The sequence below is a fragment of the Ruditapes philippinarum genome, unplaced genomic scaffold (assembly GCF_026571515.1).
Source record: "Ruditapes philippinarum isolate M1 unplaced genomic scaffold, ASM2657151v2 ctg3842_1_1_1_1, whole genome shotgun sequence".
NCBI lineage: Eukaryota > Metazoa > Mollusca > Bivalvia > Venerida > Veneridae > Ruditapes > Ruditapes philippinarum.
Genome location: NW_026863679.1, coordinates 19,197 through 38,305, shown reverse-complemented (window position 1 = coordinate 38,305; position 19,109 = coordinate 19,197). Strand labels below are relative to the sequence as shown.

The window sequence follows — 19,109 nt, the reverse complement described above, 5'->3', positions numbered from 1 at the left end:
CAATTAAGTGAGAAAAACACTAATTACAGGCAAAATATTAATAAAGGTAGATATAGAGAAAACATTTTCTCCGTATTTCGTATTTCTATCAGAGTAAATTTTACACAGTCAAAACTGAGTCTGAGGTCTTGATCAAAGGTTAAGGGCAGTCTAAGGTAAGAGTTTAACAGACCTTGACCTTAGGTTTATAAGTCACAATGACACATACAAGAGGTTATGGTACAAAATGTAAGAATGGGCAACAAATATGAAACATAGCTCAAACTGATGATCTGTCAGTGCAACATTTTTTTCATTTTTTTCTTTCTTTATACCTACCACATTTATATATCTCAACAGAGTCAAGCACAAGGGGTATGACCCTCGGTGTTACGTTGCAAATTATTATGTCATCCTATATCAGAATGCACTGACGGGGTAAAAAGTGGTAATAAATCATTTAATTAATGCTTGACAAGGGGGCAAAGGTCGAAATTTGCATGAAATATATGCATTAGTCAAAAATAGTTTAAGAGTGGTGAACTGGAAGTAAGAAAAATGATATTAAAAAATGAAATTTTATCATTATAATACTGTTTTACAAAGGACATTTTTTAAATCCATTCCTCTTATTTTAAAAGCCTTCTTGGGAGAAAAAACAAAAGGCCCTTTAGCAAAAAATTTTGTTGTAATGCTTAATTCATTCTCTGGCAGCTGCTTTTTGACAAACCCAGCTCAGAAAAAAATATGGGACTTCAACTCTCCATGAGGGCACCTGCGTAGAACCATCAACATTCCATCAGCTAGCTGGATAGCTTCCTCACATGAAAGAATCCAAAGTTCCCATTGAGATTCAAACCTATAGCTGCAGTGGCGGCAAGAGGTTTGAAGTCATGACCTTAACCACTCCCCCAAAAATGCACCAATACTTCATTAAGTCAAGATTAAAATCTTTTCATTCAAAATTTTAAGACACATTCTTTTATTTCTGAAATCATTTTATCGACACTCATAGTGACCTCTGTTAAAAATTCAATTTAAAGTCAAGCTCTTTAAATGCAACTTTAAATGACCAGAAAGTTAAAAGGTACAGTCAATTTACCCTTTAAAGTACCATTTTACTGTCTCTTACCAATGAAAGATAACTATTTACTAACACATCAATGGCAAAAGTGTTTATTGACAGTTGTTAAGGAGACACAATAAAAGATTTGGTTAACCTGTAATTGTCCATATCAACACATTTCAAATTTCTAAACAACTAATGCAGCCCACCTGTTAATGAAAGGTTCTTTATGTTAAAGAATACATCTCTCCCTTCAAATGAGCACAGAAAAAAAGATGTTTCAGTAAATACTTTGATAGTAAGGCAAGGGAGACAATTCTTCACTATACTTTGAGTGCACAGCAAGGGAGCCAATTCTTCACTATACTTTGAATGCACAGCAAGGGAGACAATTTTTCACTATACTTTGAATGCACAGCAAGGGACACAGGAGCCAATTCTTTGCACAGCAAGGGAGCCAATTCTTTAATATACTTTGAATGCACAACAAGGGAGCCAATTCTTTGCACAGCAATAGAGCCAATTCTTCATTATACTTTGAATGCACAGCAAGGGAGACAATTCTTCAATATACTTTAGGTGCACAGCAAGGTAGGCAACTTTTTACTGTTTATCAATGCTATACTTTTGTTTTTCAAGTTTACAAGTGACCTATTTGACTGAGGCCAATGATTCCAAACAGATTCTTAGAAGGCGCTGATAGTTTGAAAACAGTACATTAAATTAATTTTTTTCAAATAAAAAAGCCATCTTGTAAGTTGGTGATTCTGTCTTTGAATGCAAACTCCACGAGGCAAAGGAACATGGGGACGCAATCTGTTTATTCCGGGCGCCGTTTACATCTGGGTAAAACTTGCCATATGTCAAAATCTGGGACAAAAGCCAAGTTTCAAATGAAAAAAAACGATATACAGGACATTGTATTAAGGTCGACTAAATTCTAAGTGGCTCTTTTATTCCGTTTTATAAACTGTAAAATTGGAAAGATAACTTCTTATTCAATATAGACCTATAAAATTACTTTTTTTTAAAAAGCAAAGAATTATACAAATTAATTTAGGGGTAATTTGCGTTTTAAATAATTACATTTTTTTTGCCCTTTTTTAAAAAAAGTAAATCCATATATTGGTTGTTTTTAAAATTTTATTTTATAGAAAATTGTGTACATGCTGTGACTTTCACGCCCTAATACTGTAAACAAGGTCATTTTGACCATGAATACAAAAGCAATTGTTTTTAACTTTCAAAAAATTGTTCACTACACAATATTACAATGTAATCATACTTTAGAAAGAAAAATTCACAAAAGAATCCAGTTTTTAAAATTTTATTAATGCAAATAGTTTTAATTAAAACCTTGATTATTTAACAATTAGTTTTTCAACTAAACGATTTTCAAAAATTCCAAAAAGGGATTTTTTAAAGAAAAAATCTATTATTTTTTTTTTGCCTTTTTTTGTCAAGGTCATATTTAATGGGACACTACAGGGTTTTTAGTAAAGCAACAGATACACCTTACACAATAAAAGCCAAATGAAAGGCCCGCTCTTTTTAATTAGTCAAACTGGTTTTCATCATTTTATTATTCAATCATGACTTTGCCTATTCTAAAAGACCAAATCCCATGGAAAAATTTCCCTGAAAAAACAATTTACGGTTTCTTATTAAAGTTGCACTTTCATATTTTTGGCTCGATCCGATATATATAATTTGATAACGACGTTAAACTCTCAGGACATGTACCAAAACTATGCAAACTTCGGTGTTTAAAAACGATTGCTATCTAGACAAAAATATGTTAAAACAATTTAAATATTACGATCGGAAAAATCCATTTTTCGAAACATTGCTAATTTGTTTTCTTCCTTTTTCAAACAACAAATTTTCTTTGACACATGACCATTGAAAATTAAATTTAATTTGGTTTGCTATAGTACAAACATATTTTACCTACTGCCTAATTATACACAGTGACAAGCCTGGCAGACATTGCTTAGTAGGCTTTAATAGATTCCCTTTAACACTTAATTTTGTACATTTGGGCCGACATTCAGTGGCCGCTGGCCGCGATATATAAAATAGTCGTTTTAATGGAATTAAATTAAAATAGTAACAAGATACTGTTCCGTAAGACAGCGCGCTCGACTTTTTTATTGCTTGCCAATAAAAAAGTTTTTTGCCAGTAAAAGGCAATACAAGAATCTCTGTATTTTTTAAAGTGAACTAGTTGTTTTGATACCCTTGAATATTACAGCAATGTTTATATGACATAATTTTATGGTAAAGTGAACAAGTGGATAGGAATGAATTTTTTTAGATTTTTTAAGTTTTTTAGTGTGCTTGCCTATAATACAAAACATTGACAGTTAAGGGCCATAATTCAAATAAAATCTTTGACAGAATTACCTTCTCCTGAACATGTTTGGGAATCATGATTGTAAACAAGTATTCCAACTTTTCAAATTAATATCTCAAACAGTTCAGTCAAAAAGTGGACTGGTTACTAAAAACTTAACCAAGATTCTAAGTCGATAAAAGGCCTTAATTTTTTAAAAACAAATCCTTGACAGAGTTACCTTCTCTTGCGTACAGATGGGGGTAATGATGTGAAATAGCATTAAAAGTTTCAAAGCAATATCTCAAAGGGTTAAGGCAATAAGTGGATTTTACCCATATTCAATGTATTTTCTAAGTCAAAAAGGGGGCATAATTCTGTCAAAAACCTTGACAGAGTTTATGTCCCTCTTGTCTGTTGATGAAGGTCGTGATGGTAAACAAGTATGGTCAGTTTCAAAGCAATACCTCCAATGGTTTTTGGAAATAAAGTGAGGTGGTACAAAAAACTTAACCAAGCTCAATACACTTTCTAAGTCAAAAAAGGGCCATAATTCTGTCAAAAACCTTGACAGAGTTATGTACTCTTGTCTGTAGATGGAGGTTATGATGGTGAACAAGTATGGTAAGTTTCAAAGCCATACTTGTAATACTTCTGAAATAAAGTGGGGTGGTACGAAAAACTTAACCAAGGTGTGACGCCAACGCTAACGCCGACGCCGACGCCGGGGCGAGTAGGATAGCTCCCCTTTTCATAGAAAAGTCGAGCTAAAAATCATCGGGAGGGATTTTATGCGACCGCTTAATAAAAAAGTCGCTTAATAAAGGTGGCCGCAAGTACGATGCCGACTGTATTAAAAATCTCAGAACAATATTATTAACTCAAAAAATATTGTTTTGTCTTACAATATAAATGCTACAAACATTGGTGGTATCTTCCAGGAATAAGTTTCTAAATATCATAATTTAGAGAGATACTTGGAAGATCAGTTGCTTTAATATCAATGTAAGGGAGGCAACTGAGATCATTTTCCTTAAAGTGTATTCTAAAATAATATTTTATATATTGCTTTTGATGAAAGGGACACCACTGTGTTAGCAAAATTTATTCATCAGGAGTTAAGAATTAATTGCTATGCAGAGTATAGTCAAAAGTTATCTCCCTTGCATTGGACGAAAGAAGTATAATATACAAATGTATACTCTTTCTCTTGCATTTATTCAAGACCTTAAAACATCATTTTAAGACACATATATTATGTAGGTAATAACTAAATCCAAGAAATAAATATAAAACTCGAACTCAGAAAAAAATGCAGGATGAGAAACAATATAAATATATATTTAATACACCACTTAAGTCAATCAGAAAAATGGCCAAAAAACACAAGTTTTACTATAGATCTATTTTACACAGGGTTAAATAACAGATGCTAAATCCCAACCTACAGCATCATATACTTTAGTATGTTGCAATAACAAACATTATAAATTCATGTTTTATCATGAAAACCAGTCAGAGCACTCCTGGCTACGCAAAAATTCTCACTTTCCGTTTTTTCCTCCTCTTCAACCTTAATCAACAACTCAATATACATTTATGACACGTGTTACCACAGTAAGATGCAAAATGCTCAAAATTTAATTCTGAGGTTTGTATAATGGCAAAAATCATACTTTGATTTGCCTGCATGCCATCAAAATATATCTGCTGACAAGCCTGCACAACATCTGCACAGTTTGACCAGACTCGGTAATCTGCTAAGCTTGATTACAAATAATAAATCACCTCTAATATTCACAATGAACAGTACGATCCTAAATTCAAAGCTGGACAAATCCATTTTAAAATTTCAGTATGTAATATCAAAAGCTACCTATATTCATCCTTCTTGAGTGGAAGTGTATTTTCTATTTCCTAAATGAAAGTTTCCTAACTTCTTGGTCTTTAATGATGAAAAGTTATCAGTAAACAGCCTTAATTGGTGTTCTTAGGGTCCCTTAAGTTCAAGTCCCTTTCAGGCTGCACATTTTTCTCACCATGTGACATACCCTTAAATTGCTTTTTTTGTATAAAGACGTAATACGGTAGGCCAACCATAAGTTATGAATTTTTGACCACTTTTCCAAGTTTTTTCTCACGCCTAATAAACACTTACATAATAGCTTTGCACTAGGCACTTACGCAAAAAAATAATAATAACAAATAAATGCTCAGAAAAATTGTATGTGAACATTTTCACACTGTCACATGCAGTATCATTTTGTTACTAAAAATAGATTGTCAAGATATCATCGCACATTATTGCGGTCTCAAGTTTCTCATCGTAACAGTTAGATTTATTGTCCCCTTTGTATCATAACAACAACTTCTTCACATAAACCACTTACAACAGTACAATATGGATATTATTTGTCATGTAAAGAACCTGCTATATGATTAAATCAAATTTGTGACATATGCAGAGTTAATTTATCAAATCATCTCTTCAACAGCTAAATCATAGAAGAAAAAATAAATATTTTGCAACGCCCTAGCAGTGTAAGAAATTCGGATTTGAATCCACTAGGCCGGTCGGACTACCAGATTGGAATATACACTTCAGGGGCTAACGGACTATTGCTAATATCCAACATAAATTTCAAAAATAAATCAGACCCTACCTTCATTTTTTTAATTAAGAGAATATAATAATATAGACTTTGAGAAAACAAAGCATAATCTCTCATAAATAACCAACCCTACCACTCTCATGGACAATCAAAAATAAATAAAATCCTATCAAAGGAAGCAACTCCTCCTGGTACACCCTCTAACAAAAGATCAGAGTGCCTGACAACTTAAAATATTTCAATTTTTACCAAATAATATAGAATCTTTAGCGCTCTGTCAAGCATTATAGATTCATGAAAGTGGTCAGTAGATGAAGTATCTGAGATATGACATATTGCAATAGTTGCATGAGAGTCCGCAGTTCAATGTCAGCCTCTGTTCAGGTATACATTACTGTAAGGCATCTCCTTGCTTTCATTTTCAAAATACATGCAGTCATGTACTTAATATATATTAAATATGTTTACCAACAAAAAAATATACATTGACTTAAATTTTTGAAACTTACCTTTAGATATCGAGATAGCAATATTTCACCTCCGGTTTTACGAAGTTTCAAGTCTTTAAAAGCTTCTCCCGGAGAGGAAGGTTCAGACGACACATTACTTCCAGCAGACGACACTCGGCTACAGTTCGAGTCCGAACGTTTCACCTCGTTCAAAACTATATCACTCATAATAAATCGCTAGTTTTTATCACAAAAACAACAAACAAAATCTATAAAAAAATATTTTTAGAATCGAACAAACGAAAAATAAAATCCATGTAGTCTTTAGGTAATTATTACTGATAAAATTTAAAATCCTTATCTAAATTACCTCCCCTTTTCATATCGTATTAAATCACTTGTGCACATACTGTAATTGTTCCAAGAATTAAGAGATCATTCCTGTCATTTTTGTAACAGTAAATATATTTATCTTCCTGATCCTGGTCTAATATTCACAACATATCTGTACCATTACGAATGTTTTTCATATATATACGTTCACAGCACAATCCCTGTGACTAATCACATCTTACAAGTCTCAAAGCAACAGTGTATGTGCAGTCACCATCTTTCTTTAGTAATTCACTTAACTACAAGGCCAATAAAATAATTTGTCTTACATGCTGCCTGCCCAACTGGTAATAAAAAATACCCCTCAATTTTCAAGAAGATTTTATTTTTGGACATACAGCATGATAATCTTCACATTTGAGATATCTTTAACGAGCAAATTTGCATGTTCACAACTTTTCTTTTTTTTAAATTTACTTAAATTATTATTAACTATCATAATTAAACTAAGGAGATCTAAGTGATTAAACAATTTTATTAAGAACTTCCTTAAATACTCTATAAAAAAAAAATTAAAAAATTCGAAAGCCTTAAAATTAATTCTCTCTTACTTTTCTTCTCAAATTGCAAGCATTAATTTAACAATCCAATATCTAATTGTGTAACAATTTAAACTCAATTCCAATCCACTTAACTTATCACCTTCTCTGACTAAGCATGCAGTCGGCCAATTAAAGCAGAAATTGAATTGCTAAAAAATAATGCAAGTTGGCTGAATGAAGAAATTTACGTATTGCAGAACAAAAGTTAAGTTATAAAACTTTTTTTTTCTGATATACAGAAACTATCAATTAAAGCATCAATATTATAAGTTAATTCCAAATTTCTAAATTATTTAAATAAATCAGTACATGCACCAAACTGGATGCTGCCCTATGTTCCTTTGACAAATTATAAACCCCCTTTAACCACAAATGAACTTTTTTGTTTCAATCTGGACTAAACCATTGATTGTTTTTAGGGAAAACTTTAAAATAAGTACTGACAAAAAAGCAATCAGTGCGAATCATGATCAGACAACATGGATGAATTTCCGCTGGTTGGCACTGGTCACATGGGTAGATTCGCCACCAGCAGTGACGCAAAAAGGCTGGATGGATTAAGTACCGAAAAAAATACTGGTACCACCAACATAAAAATTAAATATAAGATCATCTTCATAGCAGGATGATAATAAATCCATAAAAATGTTAGACATCCACTTACTTCAATAACATTTTGTCGCGCGTGGCCTGTATGTGGTCTAACATTTCAAATTTCAATTGTAACTAAATACAAAATGGTTGACACTTAAAGTTTAAAGTGCAGCAAAAATGACAAACATTATAAACGTATTATGATGACTACAAAGCAAACTTTAACTTTTACACTTTTTTGAGTTTTAACTCTTAAATATTATAAAATTCTGCTTTAAACAAAATTGATTCATGTTTAAGTAAAAATTTTACAATGCTCCAATCTAAACTTCCACAAAAGTACTGTAATCCCAGGGAAAGGCCTGCATTATTCAAGAAAATAAAAATAATGTTACAAAATAATACACATGTATTTAAATATAAGTCTTCCAAAATTTAAGAAAATTCCTGTACAATCAATGATTTTATCTTAAATTCAATTACTTAAAAATTTAGCTTTACAAATTACCAAACAAGCAGACTTCCCGAAATACGTCGGTCCGACGGACATGTCCGATAAATTTTGATCTGGTCCGACAATTTTTTATTCCGGATCGGTCCGATTGTCCGGCTTTTATCCAAGCCGCATGTATACAAAATGGCGTCGCTAAAGGTGCCAAACCTGGGAAAAACCAAAAATCTACGTCAGAAGAGTGCGCAGAACAGCAATAAAAGGATGAAAAGAAAAGACCTGAGACAAAATTTAATGAAAAATGGAAGCAGAACCATGAATCATTGGTGTATGACAGGGAGGAGATGAAAATGCACTGTACGGATTGTGCCGATTTTTACGGTGAAAAAATAAAAAACAAAAAATGTCTTAGAAATACAAACACAAGTTTTTCTTTGATTTTGATCATTTTTATTTGGTCCGACAGATTTTGTTTCGGTCCGACAGATTTTCATGGTTTGTCAGACCAAATGTCTGACGATTTTTTTTAACTTTCGGGAAGTCTGAACAAGATAACCAATCTGATTGCCTCTTTAAACACACACACATATAATATAAAATATCCCAATAAATTCCTAGCAAAACTTTCTTGTCATCTACAAATCAATCACCTTACATTAAATATCAAATTACAGCAAATAGATGCCTTAGTAACTTAATATAAATCCAGTTTTGATCACTCTTTGAATTGTACTTCAAATAAAACCCACTTTCTTTGCTGAAAAGTTTATAAAAGTCCTTTGACAATGATCATGAAAATAACGGCCCTCTTCACATATTTTTTTTTACATCCTACTGTAGACAGAGTGAAATTCGCAAGCAATAAATTTTGTGCATCATTTGGGACATTAATAATCATTTTTGATACAATTTCCATGTTAGGTTTCTATTTTTAGAATATAAGAAGGGAAATAAATAGTTTTTTTTTTGTTTTTTTTTTTTTTGATGATGAAACATTTAATTTGACCCTGCTGGAATGCCTTTATGCCACCAGTACTGACTACTGACACAAAATCATGCTGTTTGAACAGATGTCTCAAATACTGTAGGTGGCTTAATTTTTGTATTTTGATATTGAAATTCATTAAACTTCCTTTGGACTGTTTTAAATTCTAAGCAGGAGAAATCCAGTACACAAATTTAGTAGTTTATTTAGGAGTGCAAAACACAACAACATTCAGGAAAGACAGTAGTTATATTAAATTTGCTCTTGAAACATATCAGACTGCCTCCGTGGTCTAGGGGTTAGAGTCGATGATTTCTAATACAGTTTCCTCTCTGGCGTGGGTTCAATCCACGGGAGATGCTTTGGTAGTTTAGCACGTAGGAAGGCAGTCTAGTACTGGTGTAACTCTCCAGGAACGATGGTTAGGAAACTACCCGCCTATATGACTGAAATACTGTTGGGAAAAGGCGTAAAATGAAACAAAGAAAGAAACAAACAAACATACAACAACTTGAAAAATATCAACAGCTGTTGTGGTTTATATAATTGGTAAGACTGAATTGGTCTAACTACGGGTCAAGGGTTTGATCCTGTCATTTGATATCCAAATGGAAAACAACAACCTTTAGACACCTTTTTAAAGTCTGAAGTTGTCAAAAAAAAGTGTTTATTTTTCAGATTTTTCAAGACAAATAATTATCACAATATAATCATTAATTATCACCGATTTTCTTCCTCACGAATTGTTACTAACTCTTAGCTTCTTGGAAGTTTATAATACAAATATACGGAAGTTTGCAAAGCGATTGCACTTACACACTTAGGATTAAATCGTGAACATCTTTATGTACAAGTTAAATATTCATGTATAGTAGTCAAGTCCCGGCCAAACTTATATATAATTCGGCCAGTCACAATACTTCAAATTGTAAACAGTATGATTTTCACACTTGTCTTAAGTGCCTCCTAAGTGAGAGATTTCTCTCTTTAACAAAACAAATAGAAAAATGCCTTATCTGCATGTTTTAACTAAAAGTATACAATGTACCTAAAGTACAAATTATCTTCCCTGTGACATCCCTATGAAAGACAATGGATTGTTTCCAATAATTAAAACAGGCAAAGTCCACTTTATAAAGCGATACACATGTATAAACTTACTGATTGCTTATTGTTTTTAAAATAGTTGCAAAGCTCTTAATATATCTTAATGGTTAACATAAATAAATAAAACCTTTGGAAAACTATCAAGTGGTCCAAGACATGACTTTTCTACGTGGAATTGGATATGCCAGCATTTATCTTGCACTTGAGTGCAAACTTGTCTGTTTTTGTTGAAAACACCTGTTTTTAAATGTATGGAAAACGTGTTGTAAACTTATCAGGATTCCTGAGTTCTAAACAAATACAAATGTACAAGACAAATGACTTTATATGTTGAAAGACATTGAAAAGATGCAATAAAACTTATATTATTTTCAAGTGAGGAACAAATAAATGACTGCAGACAGTAAAGAACAAATAATAACAGACAGTTAAAAACAAATAAATCCAGAAATTGACAGTGAAGTACAAATGACACCAGACTGTGAAGAACAAATGACACCAGACTGTGAGGAACAAATGACACCAGACTGTGAGGAACAAACGACGCCAGCCAGTGAAGAACAAATGACACTAGACTGTGAAGAACAAATGACACCAGACTGTGGGGAACAAATGACACCAGACTGTGGGGAACAAACGACACCAGACAGTGATAAAATGACACCCGACAGTGAAGAACAAATGACACCAGACAGTGAAGAACAAATGACACTAGAAAACTTCAGACACTGATAAACAAATGACTTTAGACAGTGAACTTGAACCTGACTCCAGACAATGAAATGAAAATGACTGCACTTAAGACGTTAAGTGAGGAAAAAATAACTCTAGACAGTAAAAAAATAACACCAGACAGTTAAGAACACAATCATACAGTATAGAACAAATGACTCAAGACAGTAACAAGCAAATGACTCCAGATATGTGCAGTTATATAAAAAAAAAACAATTGAGTCAAAATTCCAAAGTGCCAACCATTTCAGAGGGAATCAATAATTGCATCAATATTTGTTCAATAATGTCACATAAGGGTTTTCATTTTTTTTGAGGAAACAGATGTGCCAATGAAAACAACCCATTTGACCAAGGGTCAAGGGGGATATTTTAATCTACAGGCTAAAAATTACAACCTATTTTTCAACCAATGATATGGATCGCAAATCTGTTAACAATGAAAATCCTGCACATATTTTTTGAAAGGGCTCCCAAACTTCTATAGATGGAAGTCAAATATGACAGTAGCCAAGTAGAAACCAGTCAAACTGAATTTGGAAAGGAGAAGAATTTGGTTACTGGCTCAAAGATCTATTTTACAGTATTTACATGCCCAATCCTAAACATCCTTGAAACACAATTATATACATTCTGGCAATAAGATCTGTGGGTAGATCGATGAATTTAATATGGCGAAATGTATCCCCACATCAAATAAATACATCAAAAACCCGTTTTCAAGTGAGCCACAAAACTGAAGTACATGCCATGTTACACAACTAAAATATTGCCAGTCAATTTTTATTGCATTCGCATAACAAAACGGCATAAATTACATTATTCATAAATTAAATCAATATGAATATCAAATTTGTATCAAATTTAATGAATATATTGTACACAACTTTCGCACAGTACCAAAAATGTATATTTTACATGTATTTAGTAGGTCTCTTCAAATTTAAATTAAAAACTTCATAATTAAAATATTTCTGACACTATTACTGCATGCAATAATTTACGAGTATTTTCACCCTATGGTTGTTTGACGCCTGGATTTGCAGTGAGAGGTAACGTTCGAGATTTTAAATTGAGATTATCAGGTTTTCTAATCTCATTTCGCTATCTGAAAATATATGTAAATGTGAAACTAACCATTAAAACTTTTACATTAAATGTAAATCTGCCTCTATTACAGACCAAGTTTTATTTCAATGTATATATCAATTTTTTTTAATGAAATTTTTTTAACTTATCTGATTGAACAACTGCGAGAATGTACGACTGTCAATCGCAACTTAATATGTACATCTGTCTAGAAATTTACTGTAGACAAGAAAGTTAAAAGTGATTAGTCATCAAATTTTATTGAGACTGCAAAGTTGCAAAATCTTACATGGAATTCAATGTTCTAGATTTCAGTCAAGGATAATTAAAATGGGAGAAAATTCCAGTATTAATTAAGTTACATGTACTATATGGGGAGAGATTGATTTTATTGAATAAAGAAATAACAAGAGGTCCATGATGGCCCAACATCTCTCACCTGAACTCCACTGGTGTAAAAGTTACATTCTTCTATGCAATGGTCACATTGTAAGGTCCAGCCATTTTTATCTCTAGTCATTTCTATTGCCATGACTTATATAAATTTTGTCAGGGTCCACTCAGCAATGCTGCATATCAATTATCTAAGCTATAGGCCATGCAGTTTCACAGAAGATGATTTAATGTTGTTTTACTATTTTAGATTGTATCAAGTGAACTCTAAAACCAGGACTCTGTGATGTCATTATACGCAAAACTATTACTGAATCCATTTACACAACTTTGTAGAAACCTACCTACAGATTATTCCGGTGAAGTTTGAACAAAATCTACTATATGGTTCAAGAGATCTTGTTTCAAGAAATTTTGGTAAAGACGCAAGAAAGACTGCACAAGACATGCAAGATGTACATTACAGAAGAGTAGTCACACAGACAGACATCATGTTTTAACCTTACAAAAGCTGACAATAAAGCACTAATCGTCAGTGCTAAAACTAATTAAATAACAAGCCAAGCAGGAATATTTCTAATTCATCTTATAATATTATGGTAAAATGCATGGAAAATGCTCAGGCATGATTATATCTACAACTTTAATGACATGTACATTGTATGTACCATCAGTGAAGTATATAATTATGTTCAAGTGAATATAGAGAAAGCAAACAAAAATTTTTTTTTGCTATGCAAATGCCAAGGTGAGAAGAACAGTTTTTTTTTTAGGTTGGTTTTTATGTTGCACCAACACAGTATAGGTCATATGCCCACAGTCAAGCGAAGACCTCGGGTGCCACTCTGTACATTATTTCAGGCACAAACAGGCACCTGAGAAGAACTATCGACGATCTGTAAGCTAAGCTGGATAGCTTTCTCACATGTAGAAACTGATGACGCTTGTGCAGCTTGAACCTTCAGCTGTGTGAGGCAAGTGGTTTGAAGTCAACAACCTTAACCACTCAGTGATAGACACCCCATAGTATACAATATGATTACATAGCAATATGGTTAGGAAACTACCCGTCTATATGACTGAAATACTGTTGAGAAATGGCGTAAAATCAAACAAACAAACAAAACATAGCAATATGAAAGCAGTTCAGTCTGGGTGCATGCAGTTTGAAATGGGTATGACTATGATTTTTCATCCATATTTGTACATGTATATTTTTCAATTCTTTCAACAGCAGGTTCAATAAGGCAAAATTTATTAACTTTTCTAATTTTTATAGCATACACTTCTTGTTCTATCATAATATTATGATAATGTATTGAATTTCAAATATAATATTCATCATCAAAATAAATTAGAAATCATCAAAAGAGTTAGAGATAGGAAATATTTATGAAAATATTTTATATTTCAGTCAGGAATTTCAAGAGGTGCTAATAAAACAAGACAGGGTATATATATTTACATAAGGGTGGTAATATGATACTGAATATTGTAGTAGGTGTGCCATTGAATATACACTTGATAAAGTTGAATGTGTATTTTCTTCAAAGTTAGAAAAAACAAATTATTCTACAGTATTGAATCCTTTCCCCTTAAAGAATATTGAATCCTTTAATAGAAATTCAACAAAAGGTTTTTCAATTTAACATGTAAAAATACAATTTCTTCAAATTACATTTATTTCAGAAGCCAAAACATTTTTATTTCTAATTAAGGGGAAGTAATCCAGTCAAATTTATCATCAGTTTTCTACGTAAGTAGCCTCCCTTTACAAGATTTTATAAATCTAGTAGTCCAGTAGGATTTACCTCCCTTTTCAATCCATCATGTTAAAGAATGCAGCTGTCTTACTGGGTTTGCTATAATTGACAACTATCCATGTTTCAAATGTCATGTGATACTGAAGAATTAAATAGACCCTAATCAATCTCAGACAATGACATTGTATTTCCTTAAATCTTACAATATGATACATATAGTTTACATGTAAGTTCCTCCATCAATTATAATATGTCCATTTACATTTGGTAAACTCTGCCAACTTCTGTACCCTGCATTATTATATTGCTAAAACATGTTTCTTGTCTTTATGAAAAGTTTGATGCACAGTTGCATCTAATGGTAATATTTTCTAAGATTTCAACAGATTATGAAAGACGTCTTACTGAAGAGGTATTTCTGTTGATTTTTACCTCAAATTTGTACTTAGAATCCATCAATACTCTGTTTCTCAGGATTTTTACCACAAATTTATCTGACATTGACCTTAACTGTACTTTTGTTTGTTTTTACCTCAAATTTGCAATTGACATAATCTTAACTTAATTCTGCTGGACTTTTACCACAAAATATGCACCTGGCATCCATCTTAACTGCCAACTTAACTATATTTCAGTTGATTTTTACCTCAAATTTGTTTGCGGCATCTACCCTTAATGTACTTTTTGTTGCTTTTTCACTTTTACTTCAAATTTGTACCTGACAAAACACGTTAAACAGTCAATAAACATATCTCCTATATAAACGCCTTTATACTAGCATCTTAAAACACAGCGTCTCAAAATTGTTAAAATTTGGTTAAGCATAATTTGTTCATTATCCTCCCCCCTAAATATTGACACTGCTATAATATAATAAGTCAGAGATCTGCCAAGAATTTGAAAGTACTGGGCCCTGGGCCCACTTGGTCTGAAAATGATGGGCCATTTTTACCAAAGTATGGGCCTTGGGAAAACATTGACCAAAATAACTGTTAAAAAGTTTGTAGATAATTGAATTGCCCCGGTAATAAAACTTAAATCATATTTTATAACAAGTGGTTCACTTATAATTCAGTACTTTACCAATAATTAAAAATTATGCCTACATGGTAACTTTCTAACTAATATTAATTGCAGGCAAAAATGAAATTTTTTTTTAAATGGCTGCTCAAAAATTTGATATGCAAATTTATTCACATAATTGCTGGTTCTTACTTGTAATGTCTTATATTGTGCATTATCCATTTAATTGTTCCTACTTTGCACCAAATGTCCCTTACCACTGTATATTGACGAATTTTATTGCCCCTTGTATGCCTCTGTGTAGACAGCATACATCAAAGACATTTGCCGACAGACCTTTTGATCATGAAAAAAGTCATGCATAATGTTTCTCTGATTGGTTAATCACCCTGTCAAACATTCTGATGACGAAATATACATCTTTTTTTACACTTCATCAGCCAAAACTCACGTGAACTTGAGTGACCTTAGGGTTGATCAAGTTGAACACCTGTCAGATTATACTGTAACTTACAGCATTTCTTAACATAGCAACACTTTTTTTTCAGTTACCGATAATCATTTTAAATATTAAGTAGTTGTATAATTTGTTTGTTTGTTTTATTGGATTAAATTTACGGTAGTAGAAATGAGTATCTGTGTGGGAAAGGGATTATGAGAAGAAATGCGGTAAGTAGATGACATGCATGGACAAAAGCTATAGGGGAATTGATAAACTCAAGAATATGCGTTATTACAGGAGCATGGGTAACATGTTGCTGTTAGTACCAGTTTTGACTGGATGACTAAATAACCCAGCAGACAGTTTTGTTTTCTTATAAGTCTGGCACAGATTTAAGATGCGCCCATGGCCCTTTGCTGCCGATTTTCCTGCGCCATTCTCATTTTTTTAGCGCCAATGGCGCAAAATCGCGTCCTCGGCAGATCTCTGAATAAGTATGGGAAAAAATATACTAATAGCATTTTACTAAATATACATCATTATTGAAGTTCATCAAATCTGTGGAAAACTACAGTCAATGTTCATAATATATAATTTAATGGACTTGAAGAGGATTATAACATTATAAAGAACACTTGACATCTGTTTACATATAAAAGAAGAATACATCTTCCTGAATTTATAATATTTATACATTTTGCAAATCTGTTTCTTAGCCAGACCTTTAACAAAAGCAATTCATAGAGAAAACGCATCCTCTTGGGATTTTAAATACATTGATTCAACAACAACTTAAACTCCCACAGTTCATAGGGTTAAAATAATGTAAGAGTTCAAACAAGACCCCCATCCCCCCACCCCACCACCACCACCTCTTAGTTCAGCAGTGCCCTTTGATGCCAGAACAAATATTTATCATTTTCATTTTCAAATAAATATTCCATATAAACTAAACAAGACTTTATTAGATAAACTTTGAAACAATTTAAGCACTTACCGGAGGGGGCCTCACTGGTGAACTATCTGCAGGTATTGGTGGGGGCCTCACCGGCAGATTTTCATCCATCCTCATTTATGTAACTTTGTCTTCACTAACTTTTAATATCCAAGAATCACTTACACTCGAAAGTCCAAACTAAAAACCTTATATCACAAATATTAGATTTTTTCCGCAACACTTATTATTTTTTTATCAAGTAAATTTTCTTTAGGAGTTAATATTCTTAATGCACCTGTTTTTCTGCTTTTCTATCACAACACTTTGCCGTAATTTTATTTAAGAACTGCTTATATCCCGATATTTTTACAACACAATATAAATATATATAAATTCCTGCCAATTAGTTCGCCACAAAAAAAGGCATAGCACAATAAAATGTCAAAATCTCCTATAAAAATATCTAATTTATCCCGACCTGGCAGCCAACTGTGAATACAATAAAAAACTTTCTCCAATTTTTTGCTGAATTAATGATCTATATTTGCTAAATACCAAATGCCTAACCGTACTATATGTACCACATGCTTTACAATAGTTTATAAATACACTTTAATTTACCACCATAATCCTATGATATTTATTCGCTCCTCTCACAAAAATAATAATACAATTATTCATACAAAAGAACCTGGACAAGAAAAGAATTATGGTCCTTTCTGTTAATAAACTATCTTTGGCTTAATAGCATTTAATAATCCTGACCTAAATCCTAGTACAGTCTATTATTTAGACTGGTGGGGAGAAAATATAATATATACACAAATGCAGATATATTAATACTGGACTTAATGCTCGCAATAAAATATATCAATCCCCCATTGTTAGGCTCGAAAGATGACACGGTTAATTCTATACGTACATGACACTTTGTAATGTAAATTATCCTCGGGCAGCAATAGCCGTAATTTGTCATAATTTTATCTAATTTGATCATCAGCACTGATAACCAAACTTCAAAAACAATAATGTCCTTAAATGGGCGATCTTAAAGACTTCACATTTCAAGATCTGTAAAAAAAGATAAGATATTCGATGTACTATAAGTTCTTATTTCCTGTCACTTAAAGAAAATTAAGTACATAAGCTCTAGCTCCTGAGTCAAAGTTGCATTTTTCCTCAATTAACAGTTTATATCAAAGTTGAAAGTCACTTGGAATATCTAAAACCCTTTTTTTTTATAATATTGATCATTCTGTAAGAAAGTTAAAATCGTGAATGTAAGAAAATTCAAAAGCTGTTTCAGTTCATTTTGCATATTATTATTTTCTGTTTTCTTCATAAATAATAAGATAGTCTACTGATTCCTTAAAATAATTGCTTCTGCTGCCAATAATTGCTTCTTTTATCGCTTAAAAGCCAATTATTTGTCAAACATATCTTTTAAAAGATCATTGATAACATTTACATTTTAAAAACAAATGCAAGAAAATTCTTCAAAGAATCATAAATAAAATTTCTGGCCAAATCAGGAAAAAGCCGATTTTCGCTTAACATTTATTGATATTCTGCCAATTCAGGTTAAGTTGCATAACCACTAAAAAAGAATCTTAATATGATTTTAATTTATAATTAATAAGAATAAATTCTGTAACAACTTTGAAACTAAATTCAAACCTGAATTGTCATTTCAATCTTACCCTACATGTTATTCCGATCTTTAAATTATTCAAAACTTTAATAGTCAAATACTTTTATGACAAATGCATCTAAATACATTTAAATGAATATATTCAGCGAGACAGCAACAACTTGCAAACCAATTTGCAAGACATTTGATTTTAAAAATACATGAACAGTGATTATAATAACCCTATGAAAAACAGATTTGTCCTGACTTATATTAGGGGAGATGTTTTTTTATTTACTTATAAAAATTACACAATTCTACTATCCTGTGGACCATATTGATGTTTTGATGTTAAAATTTTTCATTTCCCTTCACAAAGAAACATATCAAAATATGATTTACCACCCTATATGGATGATTGGGAAGTAACATGACATGGTAATCACATCTCATCAAATGAACTAAAATATAGCCTTTTAACATCCACAATAAAATGAAAACTTGAACACATTTTTCTTTTTAACTACATAAATTATCATACAGTACTGAAAAATGTCTAACTGATCAATTTTTTAGTTAAATTTTGC

General features: G+C 31.9%; 1 protein-coding gene across 4 annotated transcripts in view; it reads right to left on the bottom strand.

Annotated features, from left to right (window-relative positions):
• Window positions 1-17,107, bottom strand: part of LOC132722972 (septin-2B-like) — a 57,707-nt gene extending 40,600 nt beyond the window's left edge. Inside the window, exons 1-2 of one of the 4 annotated variants that reach the window (XM_060707597.1) lie at window positions 9,077-9,230; window positions 6,502-7,073 (exon numbers count right to left, since the gene is read on the bottom strand). In XM_060707597.1, coding sequence (XP_060563580.1) covers window positions 6,502-6,669 — 168 coding nt within the window. In that variant the 5' untranslated portion in view covers window positions 6,670-7,073; window positions 9,077-9,230. Of the gene's footprint in view, window positions 1-6,501; window positions 7,074-9,071; window positions 9,231-16,952 lie in introns of those variants that run through there. The other 3 variants (XM_060707598.1, XM_060707600.1, XM_060707601.1) reach the window with 3 other exon arrangements.
• Between the last annotated feature and the right edge of the window lie 2,002 nt (window positions 17,108-19,109).